Source organism: Heterocephalus glaber, unplaced genomic scaffold (assembly GCF_053883595.1).
Source record: "Heterocephalus glaber isolate CG9 unplaced genomic scaffold, H.glaber_assembly_v1.0 deba00001429, whole genome shotgun sequence".
NCBI classification, from domain to species: domain Eukaryota; kingdom Metazoa; phylum Chordata; class Mammalia; order Rodentia; family Bathyergidae; genus Heterocephalus; species Heterocephalus glaber.
Window position 1 is genome coordinate 22,538,252 of NW_028258294.1, and position 14,307 is coordinate 22,552,558.

At 33.8% G+C, this 14,307-nt stretch overlaps 1 protein-coding gene across 2 annotated transcripts in view; it reads right to left on the minus strand.

Moving 5' to 3' along the window:
- The window catches only part of Gucy1a2 (guanylate cyclase 1 soluble subunit alpha 2), a 400,022-nt gene that overhangs the window by 177,397 nt on the left and 208,318 nt on the right, over positions 1-14,307 (minus strand). For both annotated transcript variants that reach the window (XM_087212146.1, XM_004856489.3), the window contains exon 6: positions 5,197-5,340. In XM_087212146.1, coding sequence (XP_087068272.1) covers positions 5,197-5,340 — 144 coding nt within the window. The remainder of the gene's footprint in view (positions 1-5,196; positions 5,341-14,307) is intronic.

Genomic DNA, 14,307 nt, shown 5'->3' on the forward strand with positions numbered 1-14,307 from the left:
AAAAGGGCAAAGGGGAAGGAAGTGGGAGGGCTAGGGGAAAGGATAGAAGGGAATGGGATTAATATGAGAAAATGGAAAAATAGGAACAAAATCTTTGTAAATAGGGCGGACTGGAGGGGTTGAAGGGAGGGCTGGGCAAGGGTGAAAAATAAGAACCAAGAGAGACTATGTAAAGGTGCAAATTTCCAATGATGAATGTCATTATATTGTATACCTAAAATGTACCATTGATTAGAATGAATAATCGATAATGTAAAATAGGAAGAAAAGGTCCAAAGGGGTAAGGGTAGTGGGAGGGGCAGGGGAAAGGAAAGAAGGGAAAGGAAAAATGCTGAGAAATGGAAAAAATGGAAATAAAGTCTTTGTAAATAGGGAAGGGTGGAGGGCATGAAGGGAGGGCTAGGAATGGGGAAAAAATAAGAACCAAGATGCATTATGTAAAGGTACAATTCTCAATGAGAAATGTAATTGTGTTGTATACCTACAATGTACCAATAAAAGAATTTAATTTAAAAAAAAACAAAGAGAGAAGAAAATTTTGATTTTACTTTTCAACTGTCCATTTTTTTCAATATAAAAATTCAGACTCCCCCTAGGGAGGAATAATAAAAAATGGAAAGCGAGGTCCAGGGATTTAGCTCAGTAATGCCACCGCCTGCCTCATAAGTGCAAGGTCCTGAGTTCAATTCCTGGTACCAAAAAATAATGGCCATAGTACTGCATTTCCATATTTGCAGCCAGAACATGTGTCGTGTTTATCAAGAAGTTCAAGTCATTTTTTTAAAAGCAGTCCCAATGAAAGCAACAGTGGGTTAAAATATCTTAATTCATTGCATAGATCACATTTATGTGTACTTTATATTTTCTAGAACTAGCCTCTGAATTTAATTACAGTATTTACTGAACAATAATTTAAGTATGTACATACCAAACAAGCAAAATGCTATATCCCTTGATTACTTTTTAAATTCAAAATAAGCAAGATTAATGAAATTATTACATATCATAAAAACATAGTAGTAAAAATTTTTAATTAAAAAATAAAATATACCTTCAAGCAGTCTTAAAATTAATGAGTCAGAGACATTACAAATCACTTCCAAGGATTATAACTGACTGTTCTGGTTCCCACTTGTCATCATTACAGAATGACCCATAGAATTACAAAACCACATAAAAATATCAAGACATGTTCTACACATGTACCAACTTCCCACAAGAAATGTAAACATTATGTACTACACACATGTACTAATAAACTAAACTAAACTAAAAAATAATGAAAAGAAAAAATATTTTAAAACCTGATAGGTTTAGAAAGCTTTCTTTTGAGCAATTATTACAACTTAAATAGCTTACTTTTTGAATAGCATAAAACTTACATAATTTGAGGTAAACAATCAACACGACACATATGATTTCCTACTGCAACACCAAGCATTTCAAATGAAAGATTTTCCTAATAAGTTTAGAAATGTTCCCATGGCACCAAGTTAGAAGGCATTGCAAAATCATATTAATATGCCACAAAAGAACCCCAAACCATGCAAATACTATAAATTAGTAATGAAGCTAAAATCATTATGGTGGCTTTATTATTTTTAATTCTCCTTTTGCATTCTTATTAAATCTTTATGGACATTTCCTCTTCTGATTTAATAAAACTTTCTGATTCATGAGACAGAGCTAATGTTATAACCTACAAATGAAAATATTGATGAGCACACTGTAAAATACAATTCCCTGGTTTTGATTTCTGGAAACTTAAGTTTGCTTTGACAAAGTTGAAACCAATTTCAAATGTGATATACCCTATGAAAGAAAATTCAACATAGAAAAACAGTCCTACAAAATAAGACTGCCCAGCTGACAGGCTTGACAATTTAAGAAATGATATAAATCCAGTCTAGAAAATGTGTATTTGTTTGCAGTTTGCAGCAGATTTGAGACTGTGTTCCTTTAGTGTGTTTTCCTGATAGTGGTCAAAATGCTATTCTTATATTTGAATAACAATAATCATGCCCTGAGGGAATTTAACCTACATTTTTCTTCTTAATAGTTCATACTTTCCTATTTTCACCTCTGGTAAGAGTGATCATAAAACTCTCTTTTGACTTTTTCAAATGGTCAAATATAAACATGTATGTGCACATTATACAACAGTAATGAAATGAACAATTTTGCACTAGGTTCACTTTCCCTACTACTGTGCATCCCCTCTTCCCGTGGTCCCCTTTCAGTCCCTTGGAGAAAAGCATCATCTTGAACTTTCTGTTAATCACTCCTTTTTTTTTCCTTTACACTTTTTCTATCAGTGCAGGTATGTCTAAGTGGCATATTTTTTTTCAATTTTGCCAGTTTTGAACCTTAATTAAATAGAGTAATACTATAGGATTCTTCAAAGATGGCTCAATATTTTTGACATTCATCTGTGGCAATGTTAGCATTTGCTATCATTAATTTTCCCAACTGAATGGGATAAGGTATAATGGTATAAATAATATATATAAATAAATATAATGGTATAAATATATCACAGTATCTATTGAACTGTTGGTAGATATTTGAGTTAGCTCCAATTTGAAAATTATCACTATGAATAATATGTGTAACTTCTGTTACATGTGCACAAGTACTTTCCTGGCACAAACATCCAGGAGAGGAATTGTTAGGTTGTAGGCTATGCACGACTGCTAGTTGAATTGTATCATGTATACATACATGTATATCATGTATACACAGGTGGGAGGGAGACTTCCTGCATCTCCAGGTTCTCATCAGCAGTTATACTGTCAGACCTTGAAAGGTGGCCAAAGTAAAACCAAGGAACACTGGATCCATTGTATTATTAATTTATATTAATTCAAGTACTGATGAGGTGAACCAAAGATACTTTTATTGGTTATATGCAAAGAATGGTCTACTAATTTGTCATTATCTTTTACTCTTTTTAGGTGTCCTTTGATAAACAGAAAATTTTAATGTAATAAAATTTACACATATTTTCTTTATGACCTGCAATGTTTGATATGATTAGTTCACAAAAATATCCCTTCTTACTCTAAGTAAAATTTAACTAATTATATATTTATAGTTTCATAGTATGTCTTTTCACATTTAACTCATCGGAACTGATTTATGTATACATTATTCATAAAGCAGAGAACCAATTTCAATTTTTTTCACATAGATAGGCAGTTAACCCCCCAAATACAATTAATTGTGTAGCCATCCTTCTCCCAATGATCAATGTCACTTCAACAATGTATCAAATGTTTCTTTTCTCTGTTATACTACATTCTTATTAGGGTGGGTTTAGAATGATGTCTTTTGTAGAATTCTTTACAATTCTGTGTCTGACAACTGATTAACATCTTAATAGTTCCAGGAAAAAAAAATCTCTTTTTTGCATTCTCTCTATATTTATGTTTGGAATCCCAACTGGACATACATTATATATTTCCACTCTCTCCTCAATCCTACATATATATGTTTTATATTGTCATGCTCATGTTTTCCCATTTTAAATTCTCTAGCTCAATCACTGATAATTCTTCAGTTCTCACTTTTGATGTATGAATTCTTGCTTCATCTGTGTCTAACTAGCTTTTGAACTCATTTAATGAGCTCTCAGCTCTTTTTAAAAAGTATTTGCTTAGAAGGTTTCTGGTTGTTTTTCATGTCTACTTTAACTTTCCTCACATTAACCTACTTCTCTTTTATTTCTTTAATTACACTAAACATTAACAGTTTAAATTGGCATCTGATAATTTTGATATCTGCAAACACTACAGATCTATTTTTCTTCATGAATGGTTTCTACTGACTCTAAACCAGTACTTTTTTCTTTTCTATGTGTTTTCTTTTCATTGTGTTTGCTGCTGCTGCTGCTGCTGCTGCTGCTGCTGCTGCTGCTGCTGCTGCTGCTGTTAGTATTTACCACTCAATCTACAGATCACCTTATCTGTGGACATTCATTGAGGATATAATTCAAACTGATGACTACCAGGGAGAACAGAATTTTCCCGGTTTCCTACTATATTGCTAATTACAGAGCACTGAAGTTAAATTCACCAATTAAATTTGTAAATCTATACACAGTGTAATTGGAACATTCTAACCTTTTCCTCTGAGTTCAGCTATGTGCTTAATAGTTTTTTAAAATACTTTAAAAAAATTTCAGACACAGTATGTTAATAGTTGTAATCAAAAGTGTCACTCAGGGTTATCTAATTTGCCATAATGTCAAAAGTAGAATCACACGTATTTTGAACCCCTTTCCCGCCTGTATTTCTTTCTTAATCTATAGTTGGTGAGCTGTTCTAAAAGAGCTGGCTTGAATTCTCTGTATACAAGGTTTCTGGTTTCCAAGGACTCAACAGTAATGACAGCTCTGGTATGTGGTATGGGAGTCTGGCAGAAACACAACTAGATGACCACAACTATTCCCAGAGGTAGGACTGAGATTGCAGAAAGCCATTTGTACCAAAAAATGTACAACACATCAAGTGCTAGATTTTTCAGTTTCTACAATTTCCTTTTACGGGCTCCAGCCATCAAGATTTGCTACTTAAAAAACTGGCAAAAAAACCCCTCTGAGTTCTTAGGTTACATATAGAACATTGGTATTCTTTCCTACAGGAAGCTGTCCAGGTCTTCTTTTTTCTTGCTTCTTATTTATTTTGGGGTTATTTTTCCTTCTTTTTTTTTTTTGAGACAGAGTTTTTCTAAATAATTCAGGCTTACCTTGAACTTACTATGTAGCCCAGACTGTTCTGGAACTTGTGGAGATCCTCTTGCTCCTCTTGCTTCACCCTCCTGAATGCTGGGATTACAGTATCCACCACCATGCCTGGCTTGTTTGCTTTTTGGAATATCTCTCAGACTCTTATTCTTACCATCATTATTGCTTGGGTTTAGTGACTTGGTCACTAACAGTAAATTCTCCTTGGCCTAATCCTTCAGTTCTTTCTTCTTTCTATGGCAATATGCCTTCCACATACCTTTTCCTATTTTGTACCACATTCCATTTTTCTTTTCCCGAATCTGTGAGTTCTTACTAGTCACTCCTTGTCCCCTTTATGCACTTGATTAATCTAGATTTATAAATGACAGTAAAAGAATTCAGACGAAAATTTCTAGTCTCCTCTAGTTAAGGTACATATACCACTCATACCAGATTGTTGACAAGGTTACCTGAATTGGTCTTCCATCAGGTGTCAATACCTCTTCTGAAAGTTCCATCATCTTCAAGGCCATCAGAGCAATGGGTTTGGCATGGCAGAGGCTTTTCCTGTGCAGTCCTGCTGCAACACAGTATGCATCACCTATTGTTTCCACCTGCAACAATCAGACAAATCAAATGCAAACATATGATAATGAGCCTGCACAGGAATGACTAGTTATCTGCAATCACAAATGTTGCTGAAAAACATGTCAGGAAAACATCAATAAATTAGGCAATTAGACAACTGAGTGTAATCACAACAGAGTTTGCAAACAGCTGCAGTCAAATACTGACATCTTACTCTAGGGCTGTTCATTATAACCATAGATGATCACTGAAATTAGGAACAACTGGAATATAAAATAATTATTCTCCAGAAAAATAAAATTGTATTTACCAGATAATTTCCAAATAATGCCCATTTCAAGAGCTACTCTCTCATCTTCAAATTTTCAACAGTCCTTTGGAAAGGATTATTTTCTGAATTTTTCCACCTCCCCAATTGCTTCACACACACACATACACAATACTTCTGTGATTTGCTGTAATTTGTTGTCAGATTTACTATCTATTATTCATTTAATAATTGTGATACTTAAAATGTCTTGAATCCATGCTCAATACTATTAATTGTGTCAAACATTTTATATACATTACAATATATGTCATGTTATCTTCAAGACCATCCTAAGTAGAAGAAACTAGTATTAGTTATATTTGAGAGATGATAAATTGAGGTGCAGGGACCCAACCATGGCCATACAATTAAAAAGTTAACAGTTAAAGGTCTTGGAGACCTTTCCAGAGCCAATTTTAATTCTGTTGTCAAAATCTATCCTGAATGACCATTGCTGTTGTTAAATACTTAAAATACATACCCCAGGTTAAAGTCCCCAAATTCCCAAAGCATAGAACATGGCATAAAAGTTAGACATAAACTACTTTCAGAGAAAAATGTCCTAATTATCTACTCTAGATATGGTGATAAATCCTTAATAGTTGTATTATTAAAGAGAATGATGTGATAAATATTGTATTAAATGCTGAATTCCAATATCACATTTTCTGCGAACATTTCAATGGTTCATTCATTAGTCCTTAATTAAAGAACTGATCTTTTTCACTATTTCATTTCAACAGATTTTCTTTATCTTTGTACAATAGCATTCATCATAGGCCATAATCAATTTTACCTATGTACAAATAATAAACAAGTATTCCCATCTGAGATGTGAACACTTTAAGGAGTTGTCATATATTTTTAATCTCTGTATTCACAGTGTTTACCATATAGCTATTTAATAAGTATTTACCAAATGAGTAAATAAGTTCACTAATCATGTTAACTATGATTTCAAAACCAGCCATTTTAATTACTTGCTTATTTTCACTATTCATTTCATGAGCATCATGGAGATCTTTGTGCTGTGTAGATCATATAAGAAAAAAAATCCCAATGACTCAATGATATTTTTATCATAAATATATTAAGAGTTACAAAATATTCTACCAATTAAGATTTAATATCAATAATTAAATTTCATGTGAATTCATTGGAACATCATAGCATTAAAAAGTCTAAACCCTTTGAGTACCATCTTAGAAATACTATGAAAACACTTAAAAAGCTTATAATACTACAAAATGCTAAAAAGTTTTACCTCAAGACTTACTTTCTGATGCCAGAAAAATGGAAATAAAATTATGTTTAATTTATGCTGTAAGAATAGAAAGACAATGTAATGTGAGTTGGCAGAAGTTTTATTCTAAAAGCTAAAATATAGTTCTCCAAAAGAACTTTCACTGAGGAAGTCACCTTGTAAATAAATGTCCAAATGTAACTGTGTGCCATTTCCCCCTAATAACTCAATGTCTTTTGCTAATTTTCAGATTATTCCATTCTTTTCTACTGTTATGCAATTTTAAAATCTAAAATCCTGTTAGCTGGATACATTGAAATTAACTTCTGATTTTCAGATATCAGAATTCTTGGGCAGTACATTATTTGAGCAAACAGAATTCCTTTGCAGTCACTCTGAACATATACATTTTTTGGAACAAGATCTCTTGTTAGAATTTATATCATCCTCTTCCTCATCATCATCTTATCATTTTCATTACTTTTTCAGCAAAAAGCACTGAGTTCCACTAAAGGCATTTTAGTGCTGCATCTCTTCACTCCAGGAATGAGGCTAATAGAAACTCCACATCTGTAACAGGTTGTCATGGCACAGAAAAGAGGTTCTGGCAAATTGTACAGGAACTTGTAACACTTCCTCCTGAATGTGACACATGTAGCTTCTTTTCAGGATCCTTTCACCAAAGCAATTCACGTGGCCACATTTAATGTAAATGGAATGGAAAAATGCAAACTACCTTGTGCACAGAAGAGAGAGACAGAAATGTTTGGTGAATAACTTTAGTGAGAACATAAGTGAACAGGTAATCATTTAGAAATTTTCAAATATGCAGATATCAGTAACATGTAAATAATGTATTTGTGTGATGCTTTTCCTTATTTCCAGATTCATTCAGCATCTTAACCTAAAAATCTTGGAGAAACACTACGACCTTAGTAATGTGGCTTTCCCTGAAAGTTCCATTTTTCTCTCTTCTCCCTTCAATGAAGACAGTTCTCCATAAATGTAACAGAAATGAATATTGTATATGTGAAAATTTTAGTGGATCTCCTTCAAAATAATTGGCTGACTTTGTTTCCTAAGAGCAGGACAATACAAAGCATTCTATATCAATTTCAACTGCTCTTGGGATTATTTCCTTGGTCTACACCAGAGTGAAAAAGTTAATACTATAAAACAGATTATGCAAAAACTCTTTAAAACATCAACTATGTTCTGAATTCCTTTATAATTGCCTCAGTTTTTTTTCTATATCGTGTTAAATACAAGATATCATCTAAGATAGTGCATCTCATTTATTTTCAGCAGCTCCAGGCTGTTCTCCCATGACACTGCATAAGAATAAAGATGGCTAAACTAAGCATGTACATGGAGAAAGTATAATGCTTTTGCAAATGTTTGAAAAGTCTGACATCATATCGGAACACAAGAGAAAGCTTGAGAAAAATATTATGTACAACTGTTGTCTTACCTATTACAATAGAAGCTTTTATCAAACTTTAAAGAATTCACCTGCTTTGACACATCTTTTCTAAACATTTTAGAATCCACATCTTCATATTATTCCAGGATAAAGTCAGCATAAATTTCATAGAGCTATGTAGTCATGTACTTTTAGTTTTAAATCACTTAAAAGAATTTATTTTAGATCCTAAGAATCTCATTCCCAAACACAGTTCTCCTATCCTTCTTGGTTAATGATTAAGAAATAACTGGATGGTTCTATCTCAGGACTCAACCCTCACTTTTTTCAAGTTTTATTTTCCTATTTCTGGATCTATAATTTTCTTTTTTCTCTCTCTCTCTCTTTCTCTTCCTTTTTTCTTTCTTTCATCTTTCTTTCTTCTTTCTTCTTTTGGGGGATTGGAGCACGATCTAAAACCTTCTATCCTCTTGTGCAGAAAAAATTTCTATCACCATCATAGTATAAATCACATTAATGAATGTGTGTGTGCGAATGCATGTATGTGTGCATGTGTGAGCCTATATGCCTCTCCCCTGGTAGAAATTCATTTAACTTTTTTCTCCTTGACCACATCACAGTATCAAAATACTTAAAGAGATTTATTAAACACTTCAAAATGCATCCAGCTTCTACATTTAGGGATCAGTAATGTTTAATGTCCCTTAAGAAACTATTTCAAATGCAGAACTCAGTACCACTTACATAAGAATCACCAGAGGATACTTTTAAAAATTACGTCCAGATGCCCCACCTGGCTTTACTAAATCAAAATCCAGGCATAAGGCTGCTAATCTGCATTTTCACAAGATTCTGACTGTTTTTTTATTATTCCCCAAATTTAAAGACTTCTGGTATGTGATGTAAGATTAATACAATATTTACCCAGATACTCACTTTTCTCAAGACTCAAAGGGCTTTTAGAAAGAAGAGAAGCACTCCTTGCCCTGAACCCTGGCCATTGCCATGTACTCCCCATCTTTGTCTTCCACCCTATTCATAGGGGTAATAAGCTTTTCCAGACATATCCATATTTGTGTGTGAACTATACTCAACTCCTAGCCCAAATATGAGTATGTTTCTCTCTGTCTGTCTCTCTCTCTCTCTGTCACACACACACACACACACACACACACTGCAAATACTGAGAATGATTTGGCACAATTGATATTCAGTGACCCAAACAAGTTTGTTGAATTCAGTGAAATACATCCAAGGGAATTGTTTATACATAATGACTTAATTCAAACGGAAATAATTTTAACTAAAGATTTACTGATAAAACTATCTCAAAACCATCCCTTCGCTCTTTAAAAAATCTAATTACACTTATTTTGGTTCATGTTTTTGACCCAAATACTTCTTTTAAGGATTTCTCTTTAGTGCTCAGCTGATACAGCTTTGGAAAGGAGGTCACTGATATAAATAGAACAGTGAGTTAGCCTGGGAATTACTCCCAAATGAGGAAAAATGGATTTCAAATGACTCCCTATCAAAGAAAGCTCTTCTGCCAATAAAACTCTTAGTACAGCTATAATTGTAAATTCCAGATCCAACATAGGAATCCTATTATGTGGAAAATAGATACCAAACCCAGGCCATTTATCAGAAAGGTTATTAAATATTGAGGGATATTAAAAAAGAAAAAAATATTGAAATATATGATCATAATTTCATTTTAAATCCTCCAGTTAGATGTGGGCAATGCAGAATTTTCCTTGTGTAAAGTAAACAACTCTTAAAATCTTTAATAATAAGGCTCCCACTGCCCAAACTCACCCACCATTATCATTCTAATTTACTGTTCCAATCAAAATGAAACACTGAATGTTCTTTGCAAAATTTCTGTACCTATTACTATTCTTACATTAAAATATATTGCTCTACCTCAGTCCATACACTCACCCTTTATAAGATAATTTGTAAGAGTCTATTATTTTAATACAAATTTTCTAGAGATTTCTGTCTTGCCAGAATTTTGAACATGTCTGCAGAATATATTAAATATCATCTATACTTTGAATTAACACATTAGAAGTTCTAAATGATGTTAATTGATGTCACAAAAGTGAATAAAATGGTCCAAATAGCAAATCAATTGAAAACATTTCATTAAGAATGTGTTTCTGAAAGAAGTTAATCTGATCTCCACAAATACTGTTCTTAGATATTTATGTAACTACTATTTTCCAGCCCCTCAGATTGTCTAGTTTTAGAAAATAAACCTTCCTTAAGCAGTCCTTCTTCCAAGAACCAAATCTGCCACACACTTCCAAGTCTATCTTTCATACTACATCTGTTTTGAAGGTATATCTTGACTTTCAACAGGACATTATCTTTTCTTCTTTTAGAATACCAACAGAATTTGCTTTCTATATCTTTTATGTACTTTACTATCATCCTGTCTACATTGCTTAATAATTTAGTTTTTAAGCAAGGACAATATCTCAGCTATCTTTTTTTGTTCATTAAGGTTATCGGTACATTTTAGGTATACAATTCGATGACATTTGAGTCATCTGTAGGAAAATGGAGCACCTTGAGACCATACTGTTAAGTGAAATAGCAGAAACACAAGCATAAATATTGCACATTTTCTCCCTTATGGAAAACTCAAAGTATAACTGAGTTAAAGAGCAAAATAAAAGATGATAACAACATAGGGAGAGAGATCCTTTGCAAATGGGAAGAGGATCTAGAGACAGAGAGAGGGAGAAGGGAGGGGAGGGCAAAGGGAAGTAAAAAGAATAAAGATGTGTTATGTACATGTACCAATCCCCCGCAAAGAATGTGGTCATTATGTACAGAAAACGTGTACTTATAAATATTTAAAAAATCCATAAGATCATCTCAATAGACGCAAAAAAGGCATTTGATAAAATTCAGCACTGTTTTATGAAAAATCATAGCAATTAATGCATATTAAGAATGTAATGAAAATAAATATCTCATAAGTGAAAGATTATCACTAATCTTATGGAGTTAACTGTGCCATTATACAGTGTCTATCTTTTATTAGTTAACTTTTAAAAAGTTAAAATCTAAGCTCAAACTACTTGTTTGCCATTGTTATTAAATATTTAATATGAGCAGTTAGCTTTAGTTTGTCCCCATTTTGCAATTTTAAGTTTTACTACTAGGTAGTTATTCCAATATGTTTGTCAGAAAATCACTTAGTATTAGCTTTTCTTCAGAGAGAAAACTGTCATTAAATAATTGTTTCAGATTCCCTGAGCTGTTTTGGAGATGATTTCTGGATTTTTAGAATGTGGATATATTAGTTATGTCTCCAATATTTATAATACCCAAGTATTAGGTGGGTTTCTAAAATGGAAGTTCATCAGTTGATCTTCCAGATAGCATATCTATCTTATCTGAGAGGATAGCATCAATGCAATATGTAAATCTTATTGACTATATTTTATAACAAAATTTTAATTAATACTGCTTTATAGCAGAAATTCTGTGTCTCCCACTAGGTGCCATTGAACAGTAGTGATTTAAAAAGTGTGACTCCCTTATAGCAAAATGTAACTAAATATTTACATATTTATTAAACATAAGCTGTGTTCCAGTCATACTGATAAATGCTTTGTGATATATCACTTATTTTCCAGACCAATCCCATGGTTTAGGTGATGCTATGCTCCCTTTGAAAATGTGTTTAGTGGACAGTAGAAATTTTATTTGAATTTGATTATGTCAGTTCATAACTCATATTTTAGGAAACAATGGACTAAATCACTCATGTAACAAGTAGCTAGTATTTCTAATCAATTAGCTAGACATAGAACCAGGATCAAAGTTTGCTTCGGAATTTACATATATAAAACTGTATATTTTGTTTCTCTCCATCAATTGGTATCCTTTTTCTAGTACATTTGCCAATCACCAGTCATATTTCATCTCTTTAAAATGAGAACAATGGAATGTCATAGCACTACCATGATGCTGAAAGGACCTGAGAGTAAAAAGTCCACGTTATTACTGTAGTTGGAGGATGAGTATGAATTTGTAAATTGCAATTTAAATCTGAGCCTAGAGGTAAGAGTATAAGTAGACCTCACTTATCAAGGTATTCAGCAAATCAGCACTATCATTGAGTATGTGTTGGACATCATAAAGATTCTTCTTTGGCTAAAGGAGGTGAAAGAGGATCTTTGTTTAAAAGTTAGAAGAACGATTTCAGAGGACCCCCAGGCACACCCACCAGGCCCTGCATAGCCATAGCCACGCTGGCTCCTGCAACAATACCACATCCCCCCCCATCCATGCCCACCCCCACCCCCATCCCCCACCTCTGGCCTCTTGGCTGTGCAGCTACCTGTCTCCACACTACAGAGGAACAGGGGCACATAAAGGCCATTGTCCTAAGCTGCAGAAGGTGAACAACAAAGAGAGGGCCTCTCTCAGGCTCCATGATGAAAACTGAGGCCACTGGAAAAGTGAAGAGAATCTCTGCAATACAGCCATACCAGACCACCATGCTTGGTCAGTTGAAGGGATCATCACCTTCTATCAGAACCTGGACTATCTTCAGGGGAAAGGCAGCTGGAACCTGCAATAGAACCTTGCAGAGTTCAACCCTGCAGGGGACAGGGAGCTAAACTTGGGACTTGCAGCCAGAAATCTGCCTGAATCTCACAGGTCTGTGACTGGCTTGCTGAGACTTATTGATTTATAACTGCACACTGCTACCCACATTGTCTATCGTGACAGCATAGACATACACTGAAGGAGATCTTTCACTTTTATCTTGTATTTGTTATTTTCAAAATTACCACTATTTTTTGCTCTTCTTTTTAATTTTTTTCTTCTTTTTCTACTCTTTTAAAATTTTTATTTTTCTCTTTTTTCTTTCTTTTCTCTTTTCTTTCTCTCTCTCCCCCTTACTCCCTTGCTACCCAACATTGTTCTTCATCACCCTCTGTGTTCCTGTTCTGGCTCTAATTCCTATTTCTTCTTTATTTTTCTATTCTTCTCTTTCCTTCTCTTGCCTGGGTCCTCTGACCTCACTGCTAACCTTTCCCTATCCTTAAACCTACCTACCCTTCCCTCCCCAATTCCTTCTAACTCCCCATCCCGAAGGGTAAAGTTGCTATATTGAAGAGTTTATTCACTATAAACATATGTTGGGTTGGTCCTTGATTTTAATTTAATTCACACAGTTAAAGGTGATAGATTAATAACTACCACACATTGTCATTTTTCTGAGAGGTACTTGATGCTATTGTGTTGCTGATTGTATCACTTGGGCTAAGGTCTTGTGATCCATCTAATCAGTTGTCCTTTCTGGTATAATGAAAATGAGACAGCCTCAGAGCCATTAGAGACTCAAAACCTAAAGACCACCTGTATCTGGAAGACATCTCTGAGACGCAATCATTCCATAAGGGTTATAAATACATCAACAAAGATACTTACAATAATCAATTTCAAAGTATCAACCCAGGAATTAAATCAGGGACAGTACCAAAGACAAAAATGAGGAGTTATTTAAGTAAGGCACAATCTCGGATTTCCACCCCACAAAAGGCAAATTCTGGGGGAAAGGAAGTAGAAAAGTCTGATAATCAAACACCTGGACACCGTGAACTGATACCACAGGAAGTAACAAAACAGATGAATGAGTCTCTAGAAGAATTTCAAAACAGAAATAATTTCTCAGATAACTACAGAGATGGTGAGCAGAGTGAAGGAGATGATTAGAGGCTCTAGAACAGAAACAGATAAAAAAAAATAGATGAGCTCAGAAACATGCTGGAATCCATAAATGCCCAGCATAAGAAAGAAATGGAAACAATGATTGCACAACATAAAGAAATGGAATCCATGAAACAGTATCAAACAGGTATTCGGGAGATTAAAAACTCCACTGAAAGTATGTAGAGCAGATTAAGGGAATCTATAGCTAGAATATCAGATATAGAAGACAGGATTGTGGTTAAGGACCATGAAAAAAGAGATTTCTTAAAAAT